We start from the raw sequence: 21,806 nt of genomic DNA, 5'->3' as shown, positions 1-21,806 counted from the left end.
TTTTTAAGGTTTGCTTTAAAAGTTCTAAATATAAATGGTAAACCAGAAGAACTAGCGAAAACTGTGATGCTGCATTTCTTCTGTTAATGAGACAAAGCATACTCTGTAAACGCTAAATGGCTTCAATAACCATTAGGGTTATCTCTGCTTTAGGATCTGCCTTCTGAGGAAGTGGATCAAGAGCTGATCGAAGACAGTCAGTGGGAGGAAATACTGAAGCAACCATGCCCATCGCAGTACAGTTCTATTAAAGAAGAAGATGTATGATCCCTATTTATACTCAACTCTCTATTAACCTGGTCTTTTTGCCATAGTAAAGGAAATACAATTTGCCTGTAAGATGAAAAATTGGTAGTTATAAAATAGGGGCAACCAGAAATTTGATATATTTCAGAGCCAACATGGAAGTATCAGGCAACCACATGGATTTAGAGTTCAGTTTCTCATCCTATGGGTTTCCTTTCCACTCTAAAACCGTTATTTAAAATACTTTTAGGGCCAGGCATGGTGGCTCACACCTGTAATCCCAGCACTTTGGGAGGCCGAGGTGGTTGGATTGCTTGAGTCTAGGAGTTCGAGACCAGACTGGGCAACATAGTGAAACTCTGTCTCTACAAAAAATACAAAAATTAGCTAGGTATGGTGCCACACACTTGTAGTCTCAGCTATTTGGGAGGTTGAGGTGGGAGGATCACCTGAGCCCATGGAGGTTAAGGCTACAACCAGCACCATCTCTTTTTTTTTTTTTTTTTTGAAATGATGTCTCTCTCTGTCGCCAGGCTGGAGTGCAGGGCTGCAATCTTGGCTCACTGCAACCTCCACCTCCTGGGTTCAAGCGATTCTCCTGCCTCAGCCTCCCAAGTAGCTGGGACTACAGGCTCACACTACCACACCCAGCTAATTGTTTTTGTATTTTTAGTAGAGATGGGGTTTCACCATGTTGGCCAGGATAGTCTCTATCTCTTGACCTCGTGATCCACCCACCTTGGCCTCCCAAAGTGCTAGGATTACAGGCTTGAGCCACCTCGCCTGGCCCCAGCACCATCTCTTAAAGAGATGATTTTTTTCCCAGTTGAATGGCCTTGGCACACTTGTGAAAAATCAGCAGGCCATAGATGTATGGGTTTCATGCCAGTCGCGGTGGCTCACGTCTGTAATCCCAACGCTTTGGGAGGCTGAGGCAGGTGGATTACCTGAGGTCGAGAGTTTGAGACCAGCCTGACCAACATGGAGAAACTCCGTCTCTACTAAAAATACAAAATTAGCTGGGCGTGGTGGCGCACGCCTATAATCCCAGTTACTCAGGAGGCTGAGGCAGGAGAATCGCTTGAACCTGGGAGGCGGAGGTTGCAGTGAGCCGAGATTGTGCCATTGCACTCCAACCTGGGCGACAAGAGCAAAACTTTGTCTCAAAAAAAAAAAAGAAAAAAGAAAAGAAATAGATGTATGGGTTTCATTCTGGACTCTCAGTTATATTCCATTGGTCTATATGTCTATCCTTATGCCAGTAGCACACTTTCTTGCTTTGTATTAAGTTTTGCAATTGGGAAGTGTGAGTTGTCCTACTTTGTTCCTACCTTGCACAGTTTTACACATACCCTCAGCCTGGACAGCAGAGTGAGACCCTGTCTCATTAAAAAAAAAATAATACTTTTAGGAAGAAAATCTAATTTGTATTTAGTAGATATTTAGTAGATTTGATAGTAAAACATTCATTGGTAACTGGGGACAGAAGGCTATGAAACAGATTACTACCTTTTTATTTTTAAAAGACCATAAATATCATCCTGCTTGCTTTTCATAGTTGTTTCAGTTAAATCTGTGACTTCAGATACCCACCATAACGTCTTTAGTTTTCCAATTTTTAATTATTTAATGCATATTCGTTGGAGACTTACTATGAGTAAGACACTTTGCTCTGTGGTATGGAGGAAACAAAGAAAATGAGACATGGTGTCCTCCATCAGAAACATGTCCTCACTCAGAAATTCACATAATGTTATCATTGTAGTGGTTAAAGGCAGCATATCCTGAATCATATTAAATGTCCTAAACAGAAGGAATTTTCCTTTTAAATCTGCTGCCAGTTTTATTATTCATTTTTCTTTGGATTGTGTGGACTGTGTCCTTGAGATAATCAGACTGTTGTTTTTTTTAAATCAGCACTTACATATAAAAATGAGTAGCAACTATGCATGTTCAAAACATTTTTTATGCCACTTTACAAGTTTTCTCTGTACCATGATCTAGAGAGTGTGCTTAGTGTCCAAATGAAACAAACTTTTATCAGTTAAGCATTTCATGTTGAAAATCCTTTTTTTTTTTTTTTTTCTTGAAACAGAGTTTTGCTCTTGTTGCCCAGGCTGGAGTGTAATGGCACGATGTCGGCTCACTGCAACCTCCACCTCCTGAGTTCAAGTGATTCTCCTGCCTCAGCCTACTGAGTAGCTGGGATTACAGCCCCCCACCACCACGCCCAGCTAATTTTGTATTTTTAGTAGAGGTAGGGTTTCACCACTTTGGCCAGGCTGGTCTCGAACTCCTGACCTCAGGTGGTCCACCCGCCTCGGCCTCCCAAAATACTGGTATTACAGGTGTGAGCCACCGTGCCTGGCCTGAAAATTCTTAAATCAGACTTTTCTCTTATTCAAATGAACTTTTTCCATGATTACAAAAGAATAAGGTTTTTGTACTATCTCAAAACAGATGACATTAACTCAGGCCATCCATAATATAATTTCAAACAGGGAAAAAAGGTAGTTTTAATCTATTTAAATCTATTTTTAGAATTTTGTATGCTTGATTTAGCTATTTTCCTTCTCTCTTTTTAATTTTAGCTCGTGGTCTGGGTGGATCCTCTGGATGGAACCAAGGAATATACTGAAGGTTGATATCTCTTTTGTATTCATATTTGACAGCAGTGGGACAAGGATATGATGTTAGTTGTAAATATTTGATATTTTGTATGTTGTATGGAAAGCTAGTATCATGTGTTATGTTTTCCCCTAAAGCTATATTTGTGCTCATGGTTCTTATACATCATTGATGGTCAAGACAGGAGAATAAAATTCATCTCCTTCAAATACCAACCCTCACATACTCTACCAGCCCCACACTTCTAATGTCTCCCAGATGAGAATAACTAACATATTAAACCGGTGTTACCAAAATGACTATGCTGAACCCCCAGTTATTGGGGTAGAAAAACGATAACGAGTACAACTATGTAGCTCTTGCTCTGCCAGCACCACCATCCCATGCCCTCCCCATTCACTCTCCCCTAATCTGTGAACTGCTTTCACATTTCACGGCCTCACCTTCTAAAGGTGGGTTTTGAAACACAGTACAATATTTCTCCTTATCTAAGATGAGAACAATTAGCAACAAATTAAAATAAAATTGGCCATATAAATGTAGGAATGAACAGGCTCAGAGCCAGAGTTTTAGTTTTAGGTTTTTTTTTTTTTTTTTTTAGACAGTCTTGCTCGTTGCCCAGGCTAGAGTGCAGTGGCACGATCTCAGCTCACTGCAACCTCTGCCTCTCAGGTTCAAGTGATTCTCCTGCCTCACCTCCCAAGTAGCTGTGATTACAGGCACCCGCCACCATGCCCAGCTAATTTTTGTATTTTTAGGAGAAATGGGGTTTCACCATATTGGTCAGGTTGGTCTTGAACTCCCGACCTCAGGTGATCTGCTTGCCTGGGCCTCCCAAAGTGCTGGGATTACAGGTGTGAGCCACCGCACCTGGCAAGTTTTGGGTTTTAAGCTTAGAGTTTTATTTTTAAAATTAAGATCTAGGCCAGGCGCGGTGGCTCATGCCTGTAATCCCAGCACTTTGGGAGGCCAAGGTGGGCAGATAATTAGGTCAGAAGTTTGAGACTAGCCTGGCCAACATGGTGAAACCCCTTCTCTCCTAAAAATAGAAAAATTAGCTGGGCCTGGTGGCACACGTCTGTAATCCCAGCTACTTTTGGGGCTGAGGCAGGAGAATTGCTTGAACTCGGAAGACAGAGGTTGCAGTGAGCTGAGATCTCGCCACTGCACTCCAGCCTGGGTGACAGAGAAGGACTCTGTTTCAAAAAAAGAAAATAATAATGATGATGATGATGATGATGATGATAAAATTAAGATCTACTTAAGTTTTCTTGTATTGGCTCTCAGGACATGGCTTTAAAAATTTATCATAATTACTAGAAAAAAACTTATTGTTCTTGAATGAGACATCTCTCTAATGAGTGAATCACAGTGTGTGTGTACATGTGTATGTCTGTGTGTGTGCTGAAAACATCTGTAGAACCCATTGTGAAATAAGGAAGCTCTAGACTACTTTAATGTATATAAAAGCACCTAGAAAGCTTATTTCAGTCTTGTTCCCCACTCCCAGATTTTGATTCACTAGTTCTGGGAAGGAGCCTGAGAAGATCTGTGTTATAAAAAGTATGCCAGTTAATTCTAACGCTGCTTGATAGTCCTTGGGCCTCCCTTTGAGAAACTCTGCTTTAAAGGCTTGAAATACAAGTCTAGATGTAATCCAGGAACATAAAGTGATTCGGCAGGTAAGGATGAGTTGAATGATGGTGGAAGAGGCATAGAGGAATCTGATGATGATAGCTGCAGAGTTATGGCTGCTTTATTTATTTATTTAGTTGGTTTACACACTGTACTAATGAGACCATGATTACCAATTCAATTAAGTGGCCATAGATCCTATTGCTGTTTCTGGCCAGCTTGCTTATCATTTATGCATTTTGCTGTAAATAGGATTGATCATGGATGAATCATTGCAAATTCCATACCTTAACTGCAAAACTAACTTGGAGCAATTGATGCAGTAATGATGAGTCATAACATGAGCAAGTTATATAACCGATATTTATTTCTTCTTTGCAGGTCTTCTTGACAATGTAACAGTTCTTATTGGAATTGCTTATGAAGGAAAAGCCATAGCAGGAGTTATTAACCAGCCATATTACAACTATGAGGTATTACTATAAGTGATACAAAGTAATTTCATTAGATAAATAATGGTAGTGTTACATGATTCTTTATGTTATCTAAGTGAGAGGTTTTTAGCTTGGTTGCACATGCAACCATCTGGAGAACTTTTCATTTTTAAAATTGTATTGATTTATTTAATTTTTTTTTAGCTATGCTATTAACTGATGAGGAACTTTTAAGAATATGGATTCCCAGGCCATACCCCAGACCTATTGAATCAAAATCGCTGGGGGCATTGGTACTGGGTGTGTATATATATGTATGTGTATGTACACAGACACACTGTATGCATTATATATTTTTAAATTTATGCCTTATGATTCAAATATAAATGTCAGAGAATTACTGATAGGGTTCTTGATTACCTTGGGCATCGAGACACCTGATTTATGATTGGTTCCTGAAGCACATTCAAGAAATGAACCATTTCAATCAAGAAAAGATGCTAGGCATGTTGTTTTCCAGGGAATGCTGTGTAATGCCTAAATTGCAGTCAGTGTTGGTAACAGAACTTATTATGCTCTTGCACTCTTTTTTCTTGTCTCTTCTAATCTGCTTTGATTTTCTATTATACATCAGAGAAATTGTCTTCTATAGAAACAAGAGACCAGTGTAATTTCAAAGCAAGAATGTACCATTAAATTGCATTAAATTTTATAGGAAATCGTGGAGATAAAGTAGTTAAAGTATTTATATTAATGTGACCTTGATAGAACTTTAGAGAAACAAAGTAATCAGAGTGGGCAATATTACTTCTGAATTTCTGCTCTGAGTTAAAAGCAAGGTTAATCTTTATTTCTAATATAAATTCATTTTTTCCTGCTGTTTATATGATTATAAATTTTATTAAGAATCATGTGTTTCTTAAGATTTACCAAAATAGTGATATGTTATGGAGAAAGTTTCTCGGGTTAAATCGCCTAGGTCTATTAATTCTTTAAATATGATTTTAATGTTCATACTGTTATATGCAGACACAAGTTTGTGGTTTGTATGTAAACTTTGAGTTAATACTATTACTTTCAAAAGGGGCATTTAATTCATATAAAGCATTGTAATACATGGTACCTTTCATCAGGAAAAAATCTAAGTGCTTAGGATTTAACAATTTTCACCACTTCTTGCTGAGATTAGAAAAATCGTATTCATTTTCCACAGAACAACGAAAAGCAGCAGTTAAGGGAACACAGGAATGAAGCAAAGGTGAAAAAAATAGCTAGGGTTTTGGCTCCACTAGTAGGTAGAAAAGAGGTAGGCAACTTGTGGTACCCCAGGTGGCCATTGTGCATCCCATGTACCAGTTCATTTTCTGCTGTTCTGCTTCTCTTCATTACCTCTCTCTGTACCACTTCCCCTCTGGGCACTCTGTTTATCCTTTCTTTTGCTTCTCTTGCTTATGCCTTAAAATTCGTTACCACAAATGGAAGTAGAAAAGTTGCTCAGCTGTGTTGGTAGTATTCAGGCTAAAGATTCAATTTTAAATAATAATCCATCATCACCATAATAGCTAAAATTAAGAGTTTACTGTATGCTGCCAGGTTCGAGGGTTTCAAATATATCCTTTCATTGAATACTCACCACAGGCCTTTAAGGAAACTGTTATCTCCATTTTAAAGAGGAAACTGAGGCAATTAACGTTCCTGTGATCACCCAGTTGGTAAATGGCAGAATTGGGATTCAAACTCAAATCCAAACCTTGCTACTGTATTACTTTATATTGCCCTCCTGAGCTAGAGAAAAGACTTAGAAATTCAAACTTTATTATTGCTTCCAACGTATACTGAAACTGGTAGACACTTAAAGGAAATAGCATGAAGAAACTCAGTCTATCTTTATACTAAAGCCAGTTTCTTCACCATTGAAGCTTAATTGTCAGAAAATTTTCGCCTTTATTACCCTCCCAAAATTGGTGTGGAGCCTTTGAAAGAGAAAGACAATGTGAGAGCCTGAGAGTCAGGAGCACAGAGGAAGGTAAGCTGGTTGCATCATGGGATTGCGTTGACCACATCAAAACACTAGAGTCCTTGATCCCATCCTTTTTGCCTAGATGTTCATTTACAGAAGGAATATGACCTTGTAGGGCCCAAAATATTTGTGTCCACTGTTTTATTTCCTTTATTTTTTTTTCCAGAATAACTGGAGAGCTGCATTAATAAATAGGTCTCTTGGCCAGGCATGGTGGCTCACGCCTGTAATCCCAGCACTTTGGGAGGCCAAGGCAGGTGGATCATGAGGTCAGAAGTTCGAGACCAGCCTGACCAATATGGTGAAACCCCGTCTCTACTAAAAAAATACAAAAATTAGCTGGACATGGTGGCACGCACCTGTAATCCCAGCTACTCAGGAGGCTGAGGCTAGAGAATTGCTTGAACCCAGGAGGCAGAGTTTGCAGTGAGCTGAGATCATGCCACTGAACTCCAGCCTGGGTGACACAGTGAGACTCTGTCTCAAAAAAATAAAAATAAAGTAAATAGCTTCCTTAGACTCCAAACCTCTCCTGTAGTGCAAACTCAGATGGGAACAGAGGAAGCACATTAACATATACCGAGCACCCAGTGCTTGTTCTTTGGCTCCTTTGTTGCCCCATTTGCCATCAGACTCTTGTGGGATTGCCCTACCAATGGAGAGCTGTCTCACCCAGGACCACACCTCTTCCCAATGCAGTCCATTTTCAGTGACTGATTATTGTAGGAGTTTAAAAACCTGACATCTCATCCCAATTTGGGACTACTCTGAAACTCTATTGTAGCTCCAGACTCCCTGCATAGGAACAGCTCCCCATAGGGTCAGCTCTTGTTGTACCTGCATCACAGCTTATTTCATCCCTCTGCCCATGCCCTCCTCCTCCTTCCACAGGTGTTGATACCAAGCACACTTCCCAACAAACATACCACCTGCCTCAGAGTCTGCTTCCCAGGGAACCCAACCTGCAACCTAAGTATATTTCAGAATAACAACACCCAGGGTACTGCTCTAGGACAAATAAGATGATGTGTATGAAAACATTTTGACAGGTAAACTTAGGCAGTCTAATTTAGTGTTTAAGAATATCATCTTTGAAGACAGATGAGCCAATCTTTGGTTATGAACTTCTTAGAGCCTCTAGTCAGGTTACTTAATGATTCCACATTTCATTTTTCTCATCTTTAAATTAAGGATGAGAATACCTACTTCATGGGGTTACTTTGAGGATTGAAAGAGAGATAATACATGTAAAGCACTTAGAATGGTGCCTGGTACATGTTTAGTGTTCAGTACAATATGTATATCTCTATAATATATGCCTACTATATTAATATAATTGTATTTTGATGACTTTGCATCAATCATTTTATGTATCAATTTTACTTTCCATGAAATACAGATTTTTTTCTATATCGAGTATATAGTTATAACAATGTGGTTGAAATTGAGTTCTGCAAAGGAAAATACAGATTCTAAGATTGCATTATCATTGTCATTTTGCTACTACAATTGTCAGCAAAATCTTAACTCTGATCCCATTATCCACAACTACTCTTCAATATTGTATTGGCCTATTCAGTTACCCTATCTCCATAGCAGCCAAATACATTGTCATAATTACCTATTCCTGTAGCAACATGATTTCTAATATTTCTTGGAAAATGAAAAGTAGTTATCAATACATGGTATTTCATTTCCTGGGGATCTTAGTACTTTATAAAAATGGTCATTTTCAAATACAACAAAGAGATCATTAGATAATTCAGAAAAACAGTAATCAGTTTATGATGTTTCAGTACATTATAAACAGAAATCAGTTCATAAAGATTCCAGGGAATAACCAAAAGTTCTTTGAAACTGTTAACCAGAAGAGTAATGATAATAATCAGCAGATTCTCTCAGGAAAAGTTCTTCATCAGTGATATTGTTCTTGTGCTTTATAATATTATCATGTTTTTATTTTTTTAATCATGATGCTAATATAACTGAATATTCCATATATGGACTAACATTCTTCTCCAAATAATCACAAGTCTTGCTGTTTCACTTGTTTACACAGGCAGGACCAGATGCTGTGTTGGGGAGGACAATCTGGGGAGTTTTAGGTTTAGGTGCCTTTGGGTTTCAGCTGAAAGAAGTCCCTGCTGGGAAACACATTATCACAACTACTCGATCCCATAGCAACAAGTTGGTTACTGACTGTGTTACTGCTATGAACCCCGATGCTGTGCTGCGAGTAGGCGGAGCAGGAAATAAGGTATGAAAAAGATCTGTCATCTGCTCTGAAATGCAAGTGGATCATTGAAATACTCAACTTTTAAAAACACGAAATAAGAGTTTAAAGAGCTGGGAGTAAATAATATAATTTGTACATTTCAGCAGTATTTAAATTTTAAAAATAAATTTAAGAGTCAAGGTTTTTTGTTTGTTTGTTTTATTATCTGAGAGAATTCAATGTTGTTTTTTTTTGTTTTTTTTTTTTTGAGACGGAGTCTCGCTCTGTCGCCCAGGCTGGAGTGCAGTGGCCGGATCTCAGCTCACTGCAAGCTCCGCCTCCCGGGTTCACGCCATTCTCTTGCCTCAGCCTCCGGAGTAGCTGGGACTACAGGCGCCCGCCACCTCGCCCGGCTAGTGTTTTTTTTTTGTATTTTTAATAGAGATGGGGTTTCACCGTGTTAGCCAGGATGGTCTCGATCTCCTGACCTCGTGATCCGCCCATCTCGGCCTCCCAAAGTGCTGGGATTACAGGCTTGAGCCACCGCGCCCGGCCGAGAATTCAATGTTAATGGAAGTCATCAGGGTAAGGCTCCATGCTTCTTGCCAAAGACCTTATTTTGCCAAGGACCCTCTTAGATTATCTCCTCTACCTTCTACAGACTCTAAGATCGGGCCCGCCTGCCCGCTTCTTGTCTGTTTCCCCCATTCTTTCATCCAGGTTTCCAACCTGCTGAGAGAATTATGAAATGGGACACAAATTGATCTACATCCCTAGCCCTGATCTCTTGTCATCTGATTGTCCCCTAGATATCATTATGATGACATCCCTCAGGTATCTCAAATTCAGCGTGTCCAATTTGAGTTCATCCTCTTTCTACCCACCTCTGGATGTGTTTCTCTCCCTGTTTTACTATCCGGCTAATGGCACCACCATTTTTCTAACTGATCCAGCCAAACACCTGAAAGTCATCTTAGACTCCTTCCTGCCTCACATTTATCAATCTGGTCCTACTTATATATCTTCTGAATAGTTTTTGTTTGTTTGTTTGTTTGTTTTTTCGAGACTGATTCTTGCTCTGTTGCCCAGGCTGGAGTACAATGGTGTGATTTCAGCTCACTGCAACCTCTGCCTCCCGGGTTCAAGTGATTCTCCTGCCTCAGCTTCCTAAGTAGCTGGGATTACAGGCGCCTGCCACCATGCCTGGCTAATTTTTGTATTTTTAGTGGAGTCTGAGTTTTATAATAATAATTAATTTACACTATAACCAAAAAAAGTCAATTGACTAATGAAAGCTTGATAGCAAGTTACCATTTAGAGTCACGCAAGTTCTAGCAGTGATCTCAGTTGTGTATCAGTATTAGAGGAATTGTTAGGATGACTCTATAAAACTTATATTTTGTGGCGCTGCAAAGCTGTTCTTTGTGGGGAAAAATCTGCGTCTGTAAAGAATCTCTGTTAACATAGCTAACTCTTTTTCTTTCAGACCCTCCAAATCCTAAAGAGATTAACTAAAATCTGATTTTTTTTTTTTTTTTTTTGAGACAGAGTTTCACTCTTGTTGCCCAGGCTGGAGTGCAATGGCATGATCTCGGCTCACCACAGCCTCCGCCTCCCAGGCTCAAGTAATTCTCCCACCTCAGCCTCCCAAGTAGCTGGGATTACAGGGGCCTGCCACCACACCTGGCTAATTTTGTATTTTTTTTAGTAGAGACGTGGTTTCTCTATGTTGGTCAGGCTGGTCTCTAACTGCCAACCTCAGGTGATCCGCCCACCTCGGCCTCCCAAAGTGCTGGGATTACAGGCGTGAGCCACTGCACCCAGCCTGAACATTGCCTTTCTATAGATCCTGGGTCTTGAAACAAACCCAACCAATTGCCAATCAGAAAATACTTAAATTCACCTATATCCTGGAAGCCTCCCTGCCCCCACTGCTTTGAGTTGTTCCACCTTTCTGGACCAAATGAATGTATTTTTTAAATGTATTTGATTGATGTCTCATGCCTCTCTAAAATGTATACAACCAAGCTGCTCCCAATTGCCTTGGGCACATGTTCTCAAGACTTCCTGAGGGCTGTGTCACAGGCGATGGTCACTCATATTTGGCTTAGAATAAATCTCCTCAAATATTTAAAAAAAAAAAAAAAAAGTTTGTATTTTGGTAGTGAAATGGGAATACGTGTGATCCCAAGACTTACGAAAGTACTTGTTAGACTAGTCACATTGCACTTTTGTTAGGATCTATTACAATTTATACATTATTGTACTGCTTGATACTTCTCTGTCCTTTATTTAATAATGGTCAGGGGTTTTTGTTTTGTTTTTTGGTTTTTTTTGGTTGTGGGGCTGTTTGTTTGAGACAGAGTCTCACTCTGTCGTCCAGGCTGGAGTGAAGTGGTGCAGTCTTGGCTCACTACAACCTCCACCTCCCAGGTTCAAGCAATTCTCCTGCCTCAGCCTCCCAAGTAGCTAGGATTACAGGCATGCACCACCACACCCAGCTAATTTTTTGTATTTTTAGTAGAGATGGGTTTTGTTATGTTGGCCAGGCTGGTCTCAAACTCCTGGCTGCAAGTGATCCACCTGCTCAGCCTCCCAAAGTGCTGGGATTACAGGAGTGGGCCACCATGTGCAGCCCTCTAATAAATGGTCAGTTTTTAAGATGTTGAAGGCCCGGGCGCGGTGGCTCAAGCCTGTAATCCCAGCACTTTGGGAGGCCGAGGCAGGCGGATCACGAGGTCAGGAGATCGAGACCATCCTGGCTAACACGGTGAAACCCCGTCTCTACTAAAAATACAAAAAAAAAACTAGCCGGGCGCGGTGGCGGGCGCCTGTAGTCCCAGCTACTCGGGAGGCTGAGGCAGGAGAATGGCGTAAACCCGGGAGGCGGAGCTTGCAGTGAGCTGAGATCCGGCCACTGCACTCCAGCCTGGGTGACAGAGCAAGACTCCGTCTCAAAAAAAAAAAAAAAAAAAAAAAAAAAGTGTTGAAAAAGACTTTAATTCTGTAGTAAATGTATATTGCTTTTACGCTAAAAAAGAAAAACAACGTCAATAAAATCAATAAAAGAAACGTGTTACTTTATGTAACTTGGAATGTGGAGACCAGATATCCTCTTTGCAGCTTTTTTGACCATTATTTTTTCTTCATATCACTATATTATTATGCATTTATTCTATGTATTTCTTCATAATACTGATATAATTTAAACCTGCTAAAAGTTTTAAGTTGAGTTTAACAGAGGAACTGATTAAATATCCTTGATAGAAATAAGCAGTTTTTCTTATCTGTACCTCAATCTTTTCATGACTTTCAATTATTCTTCCTATTATCAAAGGATAATTCTTATTTTTACCCTTACAGATTATTCAGCTGATTGAAGGCAAAGCCTCTGCTTATGTATTTGCAAGTCCTGGTTGTAAGAAGTGGGATACTTGTGCTCCAGAAGTTATTTTACATGCTGTGGGAGGTTAGTCTGTTTTATTTTGGGAAATTCATAGTTTTTCTACAATTATATCATGCTATGACATAATATTTCAGTAATATTATTTTACTTAGACTGTTATGATATAAAAGCTAGAAGGAAGCTTAGAGATTATCCAGTCCAAACCCCTCATATGATCGATGGATAAAAGAGTAGATTTTCAGCAAGTTTTACTTTAGTTATAGTCTCCTTTTTTGAACTTTGATCTGCATACAGTTAATTTAATCTAGCCCTTATTTATAGCCTTTTTTTTTTTTTTTTTTGACACAAGGTCTCTGTTGTCCAGGCTGGAATTCAGTGGTGCAGTCGTGGCTCACTGCAGCCTTGAACTCCTGGGCTTGTAGTAAACCAAGGTTGTAGTAACTAAGATCATGCCACTGCATTCCAGCCTGGGCAAGACTCCATCTCAAAAAAAAAAAGACAAGAAAAGAAAATGCTAAATAAAATTAATTTTAATCAGAGAAAAAATAATTTTATATCCTTTAGTTAGTTAAAATTGTTCTGTAGTCTTAAATTTCAAGTGAATTAAAACTTAACCTTTATGAACACTCATTCTTTTATCCAGAATTTATTGGCTACTATTGGATAAGCAAGCAAAAGGTACTTAAAAATAACTAGAAAAACCACAATCCAATTAGCCACTAACTTGAGTGATTGATTAATTGATTGATGTTTTTCTATAGGCAAGTTAACTGATATCCATGGGAATGTTCTTCAATACCACAAGGATGTGAAGCATATGAACTCTGCAGGAGTCCTGGCCACACTGAGGAATTATGACTACTATGCAAGCCGAGTTCCAGAATCTATTAAAAATGCACTTGTTCCTTAAAGGAAAGTTTCATTTGGCTGGGCGCGGTGGCTCACGCCTGTAATCCCAGCACTTTGGGAGGCCAAGGCAGGCAAATCACTTGAGCTCAGGAGTTTGACACCAGCCTGGCCAATATCGTGAGACCCCATCTCTACAAAAATACAAATTAACTGGGCATCCTGTCATTGTGCCTGTCATCCCAGCTACTTGAGAGGCTGAGGCAGGAGAATCTTTTGAGCCTGGGAGGCGGAGATTGCAGTGAGCTGAGATCATGGCCACTGCACTCCAGCCTGAGTGACAGGAGGTAAGCCCTGTCTCAGAAAAAACAAACAAACAAACAAACAAACAAAAACACCCAAAAAGTACTGAAAGTTTCATTTACTTAGCTAGGAGAAAGACTTGGTTCTCAAAATAATACATTTTAAAACTAATTGGATAGAATTAGAGTTCCACCTTTATTCATTGTTGAGCAGTGATTTATATTTAGTTATTGTATTTAGGAATAGAAAATAGAATTAAATAATTTAACTTGATTAATCAACCAGACCAATTTTGACATCTGGAGAACTTACAAACTCAACACGTTATATTTGTTTTCCTGTATTTAGGTGGAGAAATTAGAAAAAGCTTTAGTTTCAATTGACAATTCAGGTCAGTGTTCAATCAACATGCCTATCTTTTAAACCAGATTTTTTTCTTTCTTTTTTTTTTTTTTCTTTCTTGAGACGAAGTCTCACTCTGTAGTCTAGGCTGGAATATAATGGCATCATGATCTCCGCTCACTGCAAGCTCCGCCTCCCGGGTTCATGCCATTCTCCTGCCTCAGCCTCCCAAGTAGCTGGGACTGCAGGCACCTGCCACCACGCCCGGCTAATTTTTTTGTATTTGTAGTAGAGATGGGGTTTCACCATGTTAGCCAGGATGGTCTCCATCTCTTGACCTCGTGATCCGTCCGCCTCGGCCTCCCAAAGTGCTGTGATTATAGGCGTCAGCCACAGCGCCCGGCCTAAACCAGATTTCTTTAGGGCACAATCGTTCCTGGAATCTCACTCTTGTTTTTCACAGTAATTTAAAAAATGTTTCTACTCCAATTAAGAATACATATGATATTATCATATATGCTGATGAAACAGATTTATGAGAAAAGTTTTTTTTAATAAATTATTTAATCCTAGCTCTTTGTTATTCACCAACTTTTTAAAAAAGTGTTTGAAAATGATAAATTCTTGACTTTGGGGGTTAGTTTATTCTTATGGCATCATTATAAGGCTTAATTGTGGAAAGCTAAGTACTTGCTTCTGTTCCTTCCAATGAGAGATTATAACATAAACTATCAAAATTATTCTGCTAATATACCTAGATTTTTATTTTTAGGTCTCTATCCATTGCTTTTAATTAAATTTCTCTGTTTTCAAATCAAACAAGTGGTTTAAATTAACAGTTCCCAAACTCAACTGCATATCAGAATCACCTAGGAAGTTTTTTTTTTAATGCAGATTCACAGGCCAGGCACTGTGGCTCACGCCTGTAATCCCAGCACTTTGAGAAGCCGAGGTGGGTGGATCGCCTGAGGTTAGGAGTTCAAGACCAGCCTGGCCAACATGGCAAAACCCTGTCTCTACTAAAAATACAAAAATTAGTCAGGCATGGTGGTGCGTGCCTGTAATCCTAGCTACTAGGAGGGCTGAGGCAGGAGGATCACTTGAACCCAGGAGGCGGAGGTTGCACTGAGCTGAGATCGTGCCACTGCACTCCAGCCTGGGCAACAGAGCGAGACTCTGTCTCAAAAAATAAAAATAAAAATAAAATGCAGATTCACAGGGTTTATCCCAACAGTTTTGCTTCTGTGTGTGTGTGTGTGTGTGTGTGTGTGTGTTTATTTATTTATTTTGAGACAGAGTCTCTGTCACCCAGGCCAGAGTGCAGTGGTGCGATCTTGATTCACTGCAACCTCCACCTCCTGGGCTCAAGCGATTCTCCTGCCTCAGCCTCCGGAGGAGCTGCGACTACAGGCACGTGCCACCACCCGTGGCTAATTTTTTGTATTTTTAGTACAGATGGGTTTTCGCTGTGTTAGCCAGGATGGTCTTGATCTCCTGACCTCGGCCTCCTCAAAGTCCTGGGATTACAGGCGTGAGCCACCACGCTCAGCTTGCTTCTGTATATTTTAAGAAATTCAGGGACTTTGATAATCATTTAACTCTAGGACTCACTAGATAAGGTAATATAACATTATTTTACAGAAGCGTCATAATCTAGCAGGAAGAGGTCTCTGTGGCCTTGACACCTTTGAGCACTCCCTCTTATAACTCATTGTCCTGGCTTTCTTTTTTCACCAGCCACTCCTACTCAGTCTCCTTTATTGCTTTCTCTTTGTCTTCCTTCCCTTAAATGTCACTGTTTACCAAGATTCTGTTCTAGTCTCTCTCTCTTTTTCTGTTTTTCCTTTTTTTTTTTTTTGGTAGAGATGGATCTTACTATACAGCCCAGGCTGGTCTTGAACTCCTAGCCTCAAGCAATTCTCCCGCCTCTGTCTCCCAGAGTGCTGGGATTATAGGTGTGAGCCACTGCACCTGGCCTATGCTTTAACCTCCTTTCTCACCAGATGATCTAATCCACCTGTGTGGCTTTTGTGATGCTTTTGATCATTAATCCAAAATCTTTATCTTAGAACTCTCAAACTCTAGATCTATATACCCCAAAACCTACCTAGATGCCTTACAGAGTTGTCTGAATGATTATGTCTAAACAGTTCTTCACTCTTGCCCTGACCCCTCCTGAAATTATTTTACAAACCCACGAGGTGATCTTGATAATTGGCCAAGTTAGAAAATCATCACCTCGAATCCATCTACTTTCCTCTGTGAATGGAGTTCTCTATCTGTAAATAGTGGACTAAACCTAATTTTTAAAAAATCTAAGTGTGACAAGAGAATAACTTTATTTTTATTTATGTATACATTTTTTGAGACGGAGTCTCGCGCTCACTCTGTCGCCAGGCTGGAGTGCAGTGGCGCAATCTCGACTCACTGCAAACTCCACCTCCTGGGTTCAAGCGATTCTCCTGCCTCAGCCTCCTGAATAGCTGGGATTACAGGCATGTGCCACCATGCCCAGCTAATTTTTGTAATTTTAATAGAGATGGGGTTTCACCATGTTGGCCAGGCTGGTCTCGAACTCCTGATCTCAGGTGATCCGCCTGCAGCCTCCAAAAGTATTGGGATTACAGGCTTGAGCCACTGCGCCCAGCCCTAAGAGAATAACTTTTTTTTTTTTTTTTTTGAGATGGAGTCTCACCCTGTCACCCAGGCTGGAGTGCGATGGCGCAATCTCGGCTCACTGCAACCTCCACCTCCCAGGAGGAGTGATTCTCCTGCCTCAGACTCCCAAGTAGCTGGGATTATAGGTGCCTGCCACCACACCCAGCTAATTTTTTGTATCTTTAGTAGAGACAGGTTTCACCATGTTGGCCAGGCTGGTCTCGAACTTCTGACCTCCTGATCCACCTGCCTCGGCTTCCCAGAGTGCTGGGATTACAGGCGTGAGCCACCGTACCTGGCCGAGAATAAAGGTATTTTCTTCAGGTTCCTATATGAAAACCCAATTTATGTAAGTGAGATATGTAGGAGTCTAAATCCTCTCTCCATTACTATTGCCTCTACATTAATTACATTAATTGATACCCTTACACCCCATTATTTCTTCCCTAGATCCCTGCAGTGTCTTGACTAATCTTTCTGCCTACACTGTAACCCATCTATCTATAATCCATTTATCACGTCATCTCCAGAGTGATTTTTTTTTTTGAGACAGGGTCTCACTCTGTCGCCCAGGCTGGAGTGCAGTGGTGTGCTTATAGCTCACTGCAGCCTTGACCTCCTGGGCTTAAGCAATTCTCCTGCCTCAGCACCCCAAGTAGCTGAGACTACAGGTGTGTGCAATAATGCCTGGCTAAGCTGGGCATGGTGGCTCACGCCTGTAATCCCAACACTTCGGGAGGCTGAGGTGGGTGGATCACTTGAGGTCAGGAGTTCAAGACTAGCCTGACCAATATGGTGAAACCCTGTCTCTACTAAAAATACAAAAATTAGCCAGGCGTGGTGGCGCATGCCTGTAATCCCAACTACTCAGAAGGCTGAGGCAGGAGAATTGCATGAACCTAGGAGATGGAGGTTGCAGTGAGCCAAGATCACGCCTCTGCACTCCAACGTGGGTGACAAAGCAAGACTTCATCTCAAAAACAAAACAAAACAAAAAAAAACGCCGGCTACTTTTTGTATATTTTTTGTAGAGATGGGGTTTCACCGTGTTGCACAAGCTGGCCTCAAAAGGGATCTGCCCACCTCAGCTTCCCAAAACACTGTGATTTTACAAGCATGACTTGGCCCAAAGTGATTTTTAAAAATCAAATGTAATGCCATTCCCCTTATTCAAAATATTTTATGGCTTTCCTTTGCCTTCAGGATAAAATTCAAACTCCTTATAATGATATATGAAACTCTTAATGGCTTCTTCCTTCTCCAGCATCAACTCAGACCCTAACCTATACTGTAGCCATGCTCAACCATTTCAAGTTCCCCTAAAACACTATCTTTTCTCTTACCATGGCCTCCATTCATTGAACAAATATTTATTGAGCACCTACTGTGTGTTAGGCACTGAACATAGGTACTGAACATTCTTTTCTTTCTTTTTTTGAGACAGAGTTTCACTCTTGTTGACTAGGCTTACTGCAACTTCTGCCTCCCAGGTTCAAGAGATTCTCCTGCCTTAGCCTCCCGAGTAGCTGGGATTACAGGTGCCCACCACAACACCCAGCTAATGTTTTGAATTTTTAGTAGAGGTGGGGTTTCACCATGTTGGCCAGGCTAGTCTCGAACTCTTGACCTCAGGTGATCCACCCGCCTCGGCCTCCCAAAGTGCTGGAATTACAGGCATGATCCACCTTGCCCAGCCAGGTAGTGAACATTCAACAGTAGATGTAACAGTGACCATAAGTCTGTTCCTTTGTTGAGCACGTGTTCTTGTGAAACAAAACAGATAAGTAAATAAAATTTTAGATTGTGGTAAATGCTATAAAGGAAATCAGGAAGATGAGCTAGAAAGCAACTGGGGTGGGGTTGGAGGGCTGAAAGAGGATCTTCTGTATGTAAAATAGGAGTATCTTTTCCGTGGAGATGATGTCTGGTCAGGCACACTAAGAGCTGAGATTTCTAGTGGAAACAGCAAGCAAACAACATCTCTGAGAAGACAAAAAGAACTTAAGTCACAGTGGCTGAAGTATAATGAACAAGGGGAAGAGTGTTATAAAATGAGGTTGGGATAGATCCTGAGGCAGAACTTGGGTATTAAAAATTATAAAAAAGAAATGAGGTTGGGGATGCAGGTAGGGGTCATCTATATCCTTAAACTTATTTTTTCTTTTTTGGGGGGAAAGAGTCTTGCTCTGTCACCCAGGCTGGAGTGCAGTCATGCGATCTCGGCTCACTGCAAGCTCCGCCTCCTCGGTTCACGCCATTCTCCTGCCTCAGCCTCCCGAGTAGCTGGGACTACAGGCGTGAGCCACCATGCCTGGCCTCATTTTATTTTTTCTAACAGCTTCATTGAGATATAATTCACATACCATAAAATTCACCTATTTAAACTGTACAATTCAGAGGTCAATCATCACCACAATTACTTCTAGAACATTTTATCATCCCCTAAAGAAACTTTTTACCCTTTGGCAGTCACTTCCCATTTCCCCTCAACCCTTAAAATATTTTTAAAAAAATGTTTAAGGGGCCGGGCGTGGTGGCTCATGCCTATAATCCCAGCACTTTGGGAGGCCGAGGCGGGTGGATCACCTGAGGTCAGGAGTTGAAGACCAGCCTAGCCAACATGGTGAAATCCTGTCTCTACTAAAATACAAAAATTAGCTGGGTGTGGTGGTATGTGCCTGTAATCTCAGCTACTCAGAAGGTTGAGGCAGGAGAATCACTTGAACCTGAGAAGCAGAGGTTGCAGTGTGCTGGGATCGTGCCACTGCACTCCAGCCTGGGCGACAGAGTGAGATTCCATCTCAAAAAAAAAAAAAAAAAGAAGAAAAAAAGGAAAAATAAATGGTCATATGTGGCTAGTGCCTACCACACTGTATAGCATAGCTCTGTATCTTCTTCTCCAGGCTTATCTCATCCATTTTAATAACTACTCACACCTTCAACAAAATATTTCAACTGAGCCCCAGATTTTATTATATTATTATAATCTACAATTTGTAAAGGATATTTTCACCTACATATCTTACAGACATCTCAAAAAATCAGTCTGGAACCAAATAATTTGCCAACTCCGTTTCCTCTCTTGTCTTCTCTCCTTTGATAATGACATAACCATCCACCCATTTATCCAGCTGAAATCTAGGAATAAACCGAGGCAAATTTGCTTCTCAGCTGGGTGCAGTGTAATCCCAGCAATTTGGGAGGCTGAGGATGGTGGATCACTGGAGGCCAAGAGTTTGAGACCAGCCTGGCCAACATGGCGAAACCCCATCTCTACCAAAAATACAGAAAAATTAGCTGGATGTGGTGACACATACCTGCAATCCCAGCTACTTGGGAGGCTGAGGCACGAGAATTGCTTGAACCTGGGAGTGGAGGTTCAGCGAGCCGAGATTGTGCCTCGGCACTTTAGCCTGGATGCCAGAGGGAGACTCTGTATCAATAAGAAAAAAAAAGTTTTAAAAACTGCTTCTTTCACCATCGCCTCCCCAAACATCTCATCTGTCATTATTGATTTTACCTCCTAAATATATCTGAAACTTGTTCTCTATTCTCAGATCTTATTCCACTGCCTTAGCTCAGGCCATCATCTTTTATTTTCTCTAATATGGACTGTTGTAATAACATCATAACTGGTTTCCCTAATGCCAGTTCTGTGCACTCCAAGCCATCTCCTGTATTATTGTCAAAGTCATCCTTGTAAAATGTGATCCTAATCATATCTCCTGCTCCTGCCTAAAACTTTTCACTGACTTTCTATCAAAAGATAAAATCTTGCTCCTCAGCATGATATATAGAACTCTTCAAAATTTAGTCTGCCTACATTCCAGCCTTTTAGTCCCTCACTTCCAAAAGATGTTATATTCTGGCAATGATGAACTGGTCAGAGTTTTCCAAGTACACACAGCTTCATGACTTCAGGTTTTAGCTCATGTTCTTATTCTACCCTTTTTTTTCCCCACCCCTTAAATATACCCCCCCTTTTTTTTTTTTTTTTGAGACAGGGTCTTTCTCTGTCACCCAGGCTGGAATACAATAGCATGATCATAGCTCACTGCAACCTCAAATTCCTGGACTCAAGTGACCCTCCTGCCTCAACCTCCCACATAGCTGGGACTACAGGCATAAACCAACACACCCAACTAATTTTTTTTTCTTTGTGGAAACAGGGCCTTGCTTTATTACCTAGGCTGATCTCAAACTTCTGGCCTCAACTGATCCTCCCACCTCAGCTTCCCACAGTGCTAGGATTACAGGTATAATTACAGGCATACAGGATTACAGGTATATTACTGTGCCCAGTCAAATATGCCATCTTTTAGCCAAAGCTTTCCTTTACCATTTTGTCTTTCCTTCTTCACTCAATACGGATAATCATCTTCCATCTGAGCTATCTGTACTTTCTGCAAACTTTATTATGTTTATTCTCATTTCTTTTTTTTTTTTTTTTTTTAAGACAGAGTCACATCTCAGTCTGTTGTCCAGGCAGGAGTGCGGTGATGCAATATCGGCTCACTGCAACCTCTGCCTCCTGGGCTCAAGCAATTCTCCTGGCTCAGCCTTCAGAGTAGCTGGGATTACAGGCTTGTGCCACCCAGCCCAGCTAATTTTTGTATTTTTTGTAGAGATGGGATTTCACCATATTAATCAGGCTGGTCTCAAACTCCAGACCTCAAGTGATCCACCCGCTTTGGGCTCCCAAAGTGCTGGGATTACAGGTGTGAGTCACCGTGCCCCCGACCCCAAAATGTTTTTAATATGAACATATTTCTATTGCTACATATATCTCACTGTGTAGCGATTTTTATTTACCTTATGTTTTTGTTTTGTTTTGTTTTTTAGACACATTCTTGCTCTGTTGCCCAGGCTGGAGTGCAGTGGCGCAATCTCAGCTCACTGCAACCTCCACCTCCTGAGTTCAAGCGATTCTCCTGCCTCAGCCTCCCCAGTATCTGGAATTACAGGTGTGTGCCACCATACCTGCCAGGCTAATTTTCCTACTTTTAGTAGAAACAGGATTTTACCATGTTGGCTAGGCTGGTCTCCAACTCCCAACCTCAGTTGATCCACCCA

The 21,806-nt window shown here is 40.8% G+C and overlaps 1 protein-coding gene across 12 annotated transcripts in view; it reads left to right on the top strand.

The window, feature by feature from the left end:
- The window catches only part of BPNT1 (3'(2'), 5'-bisphosphate nucleotidase 1), a 30,819-nt gene extending 16,004 nt beyond the window's left edge, over positions 1-14,815 (top strand). For 7 of the 12 annotated variants that reach the window (XM_045397390.3, XM_005540883.5, XM_005540884.5 and 4 more), the window contains 6 exons: positions 154-261; positions 2,838-2,886; positions 4,891-4,982; positions 9,023-9,220; positions 12,542-12,647; positions 13,346-14,815. In XM_045397390.3, coding sequence (XP_045253325.1) covers positions 154-261; positions 2,838-2,886; positions 4,891-4,982; positions 9,023-9,220; positions 12,542-12,647; positions 13,346-13,494 — 702 coding nt within the window. In that variant the 3' untranslated portion in view covers positions 13,495-14,815. The remainder of the gene's footprint in view (positions 1-153; positions 262-2,837; positions 2,887-4,890; positions 4,983-9,022; positions 9,221-12,541; positions 12,648-13,345) is intronic. The other 5 variants (XM_074036659.1, XM_015450201.4, XM_065542044.2 and 2 more) reach the window with 2 other exon arrangements.
- The last annotated feature ends 6,991 nt before the right edge of the window (positions 14,816-21,806 follow it).

This window comes from Macaca fascicularis, chromosome 1, assembly GCF_037993035.2.
Source record: "Macaca fascicularis isolate 582-1 chromosome 1, T2T-MFA8v1.1".
In the NCBI taxonomy this organism is placed as follows: domain Eukaryota; kingdom Metazoa; phylum Chordata; class Mammalia; order Primates; family Cercopithecidae; genus Macaca; species Macaca fascicularis.
Note: the sequence above shows the minus strand (reverse complement) of the source record. Positions and strands in the feature narration are given on the sequence as shown.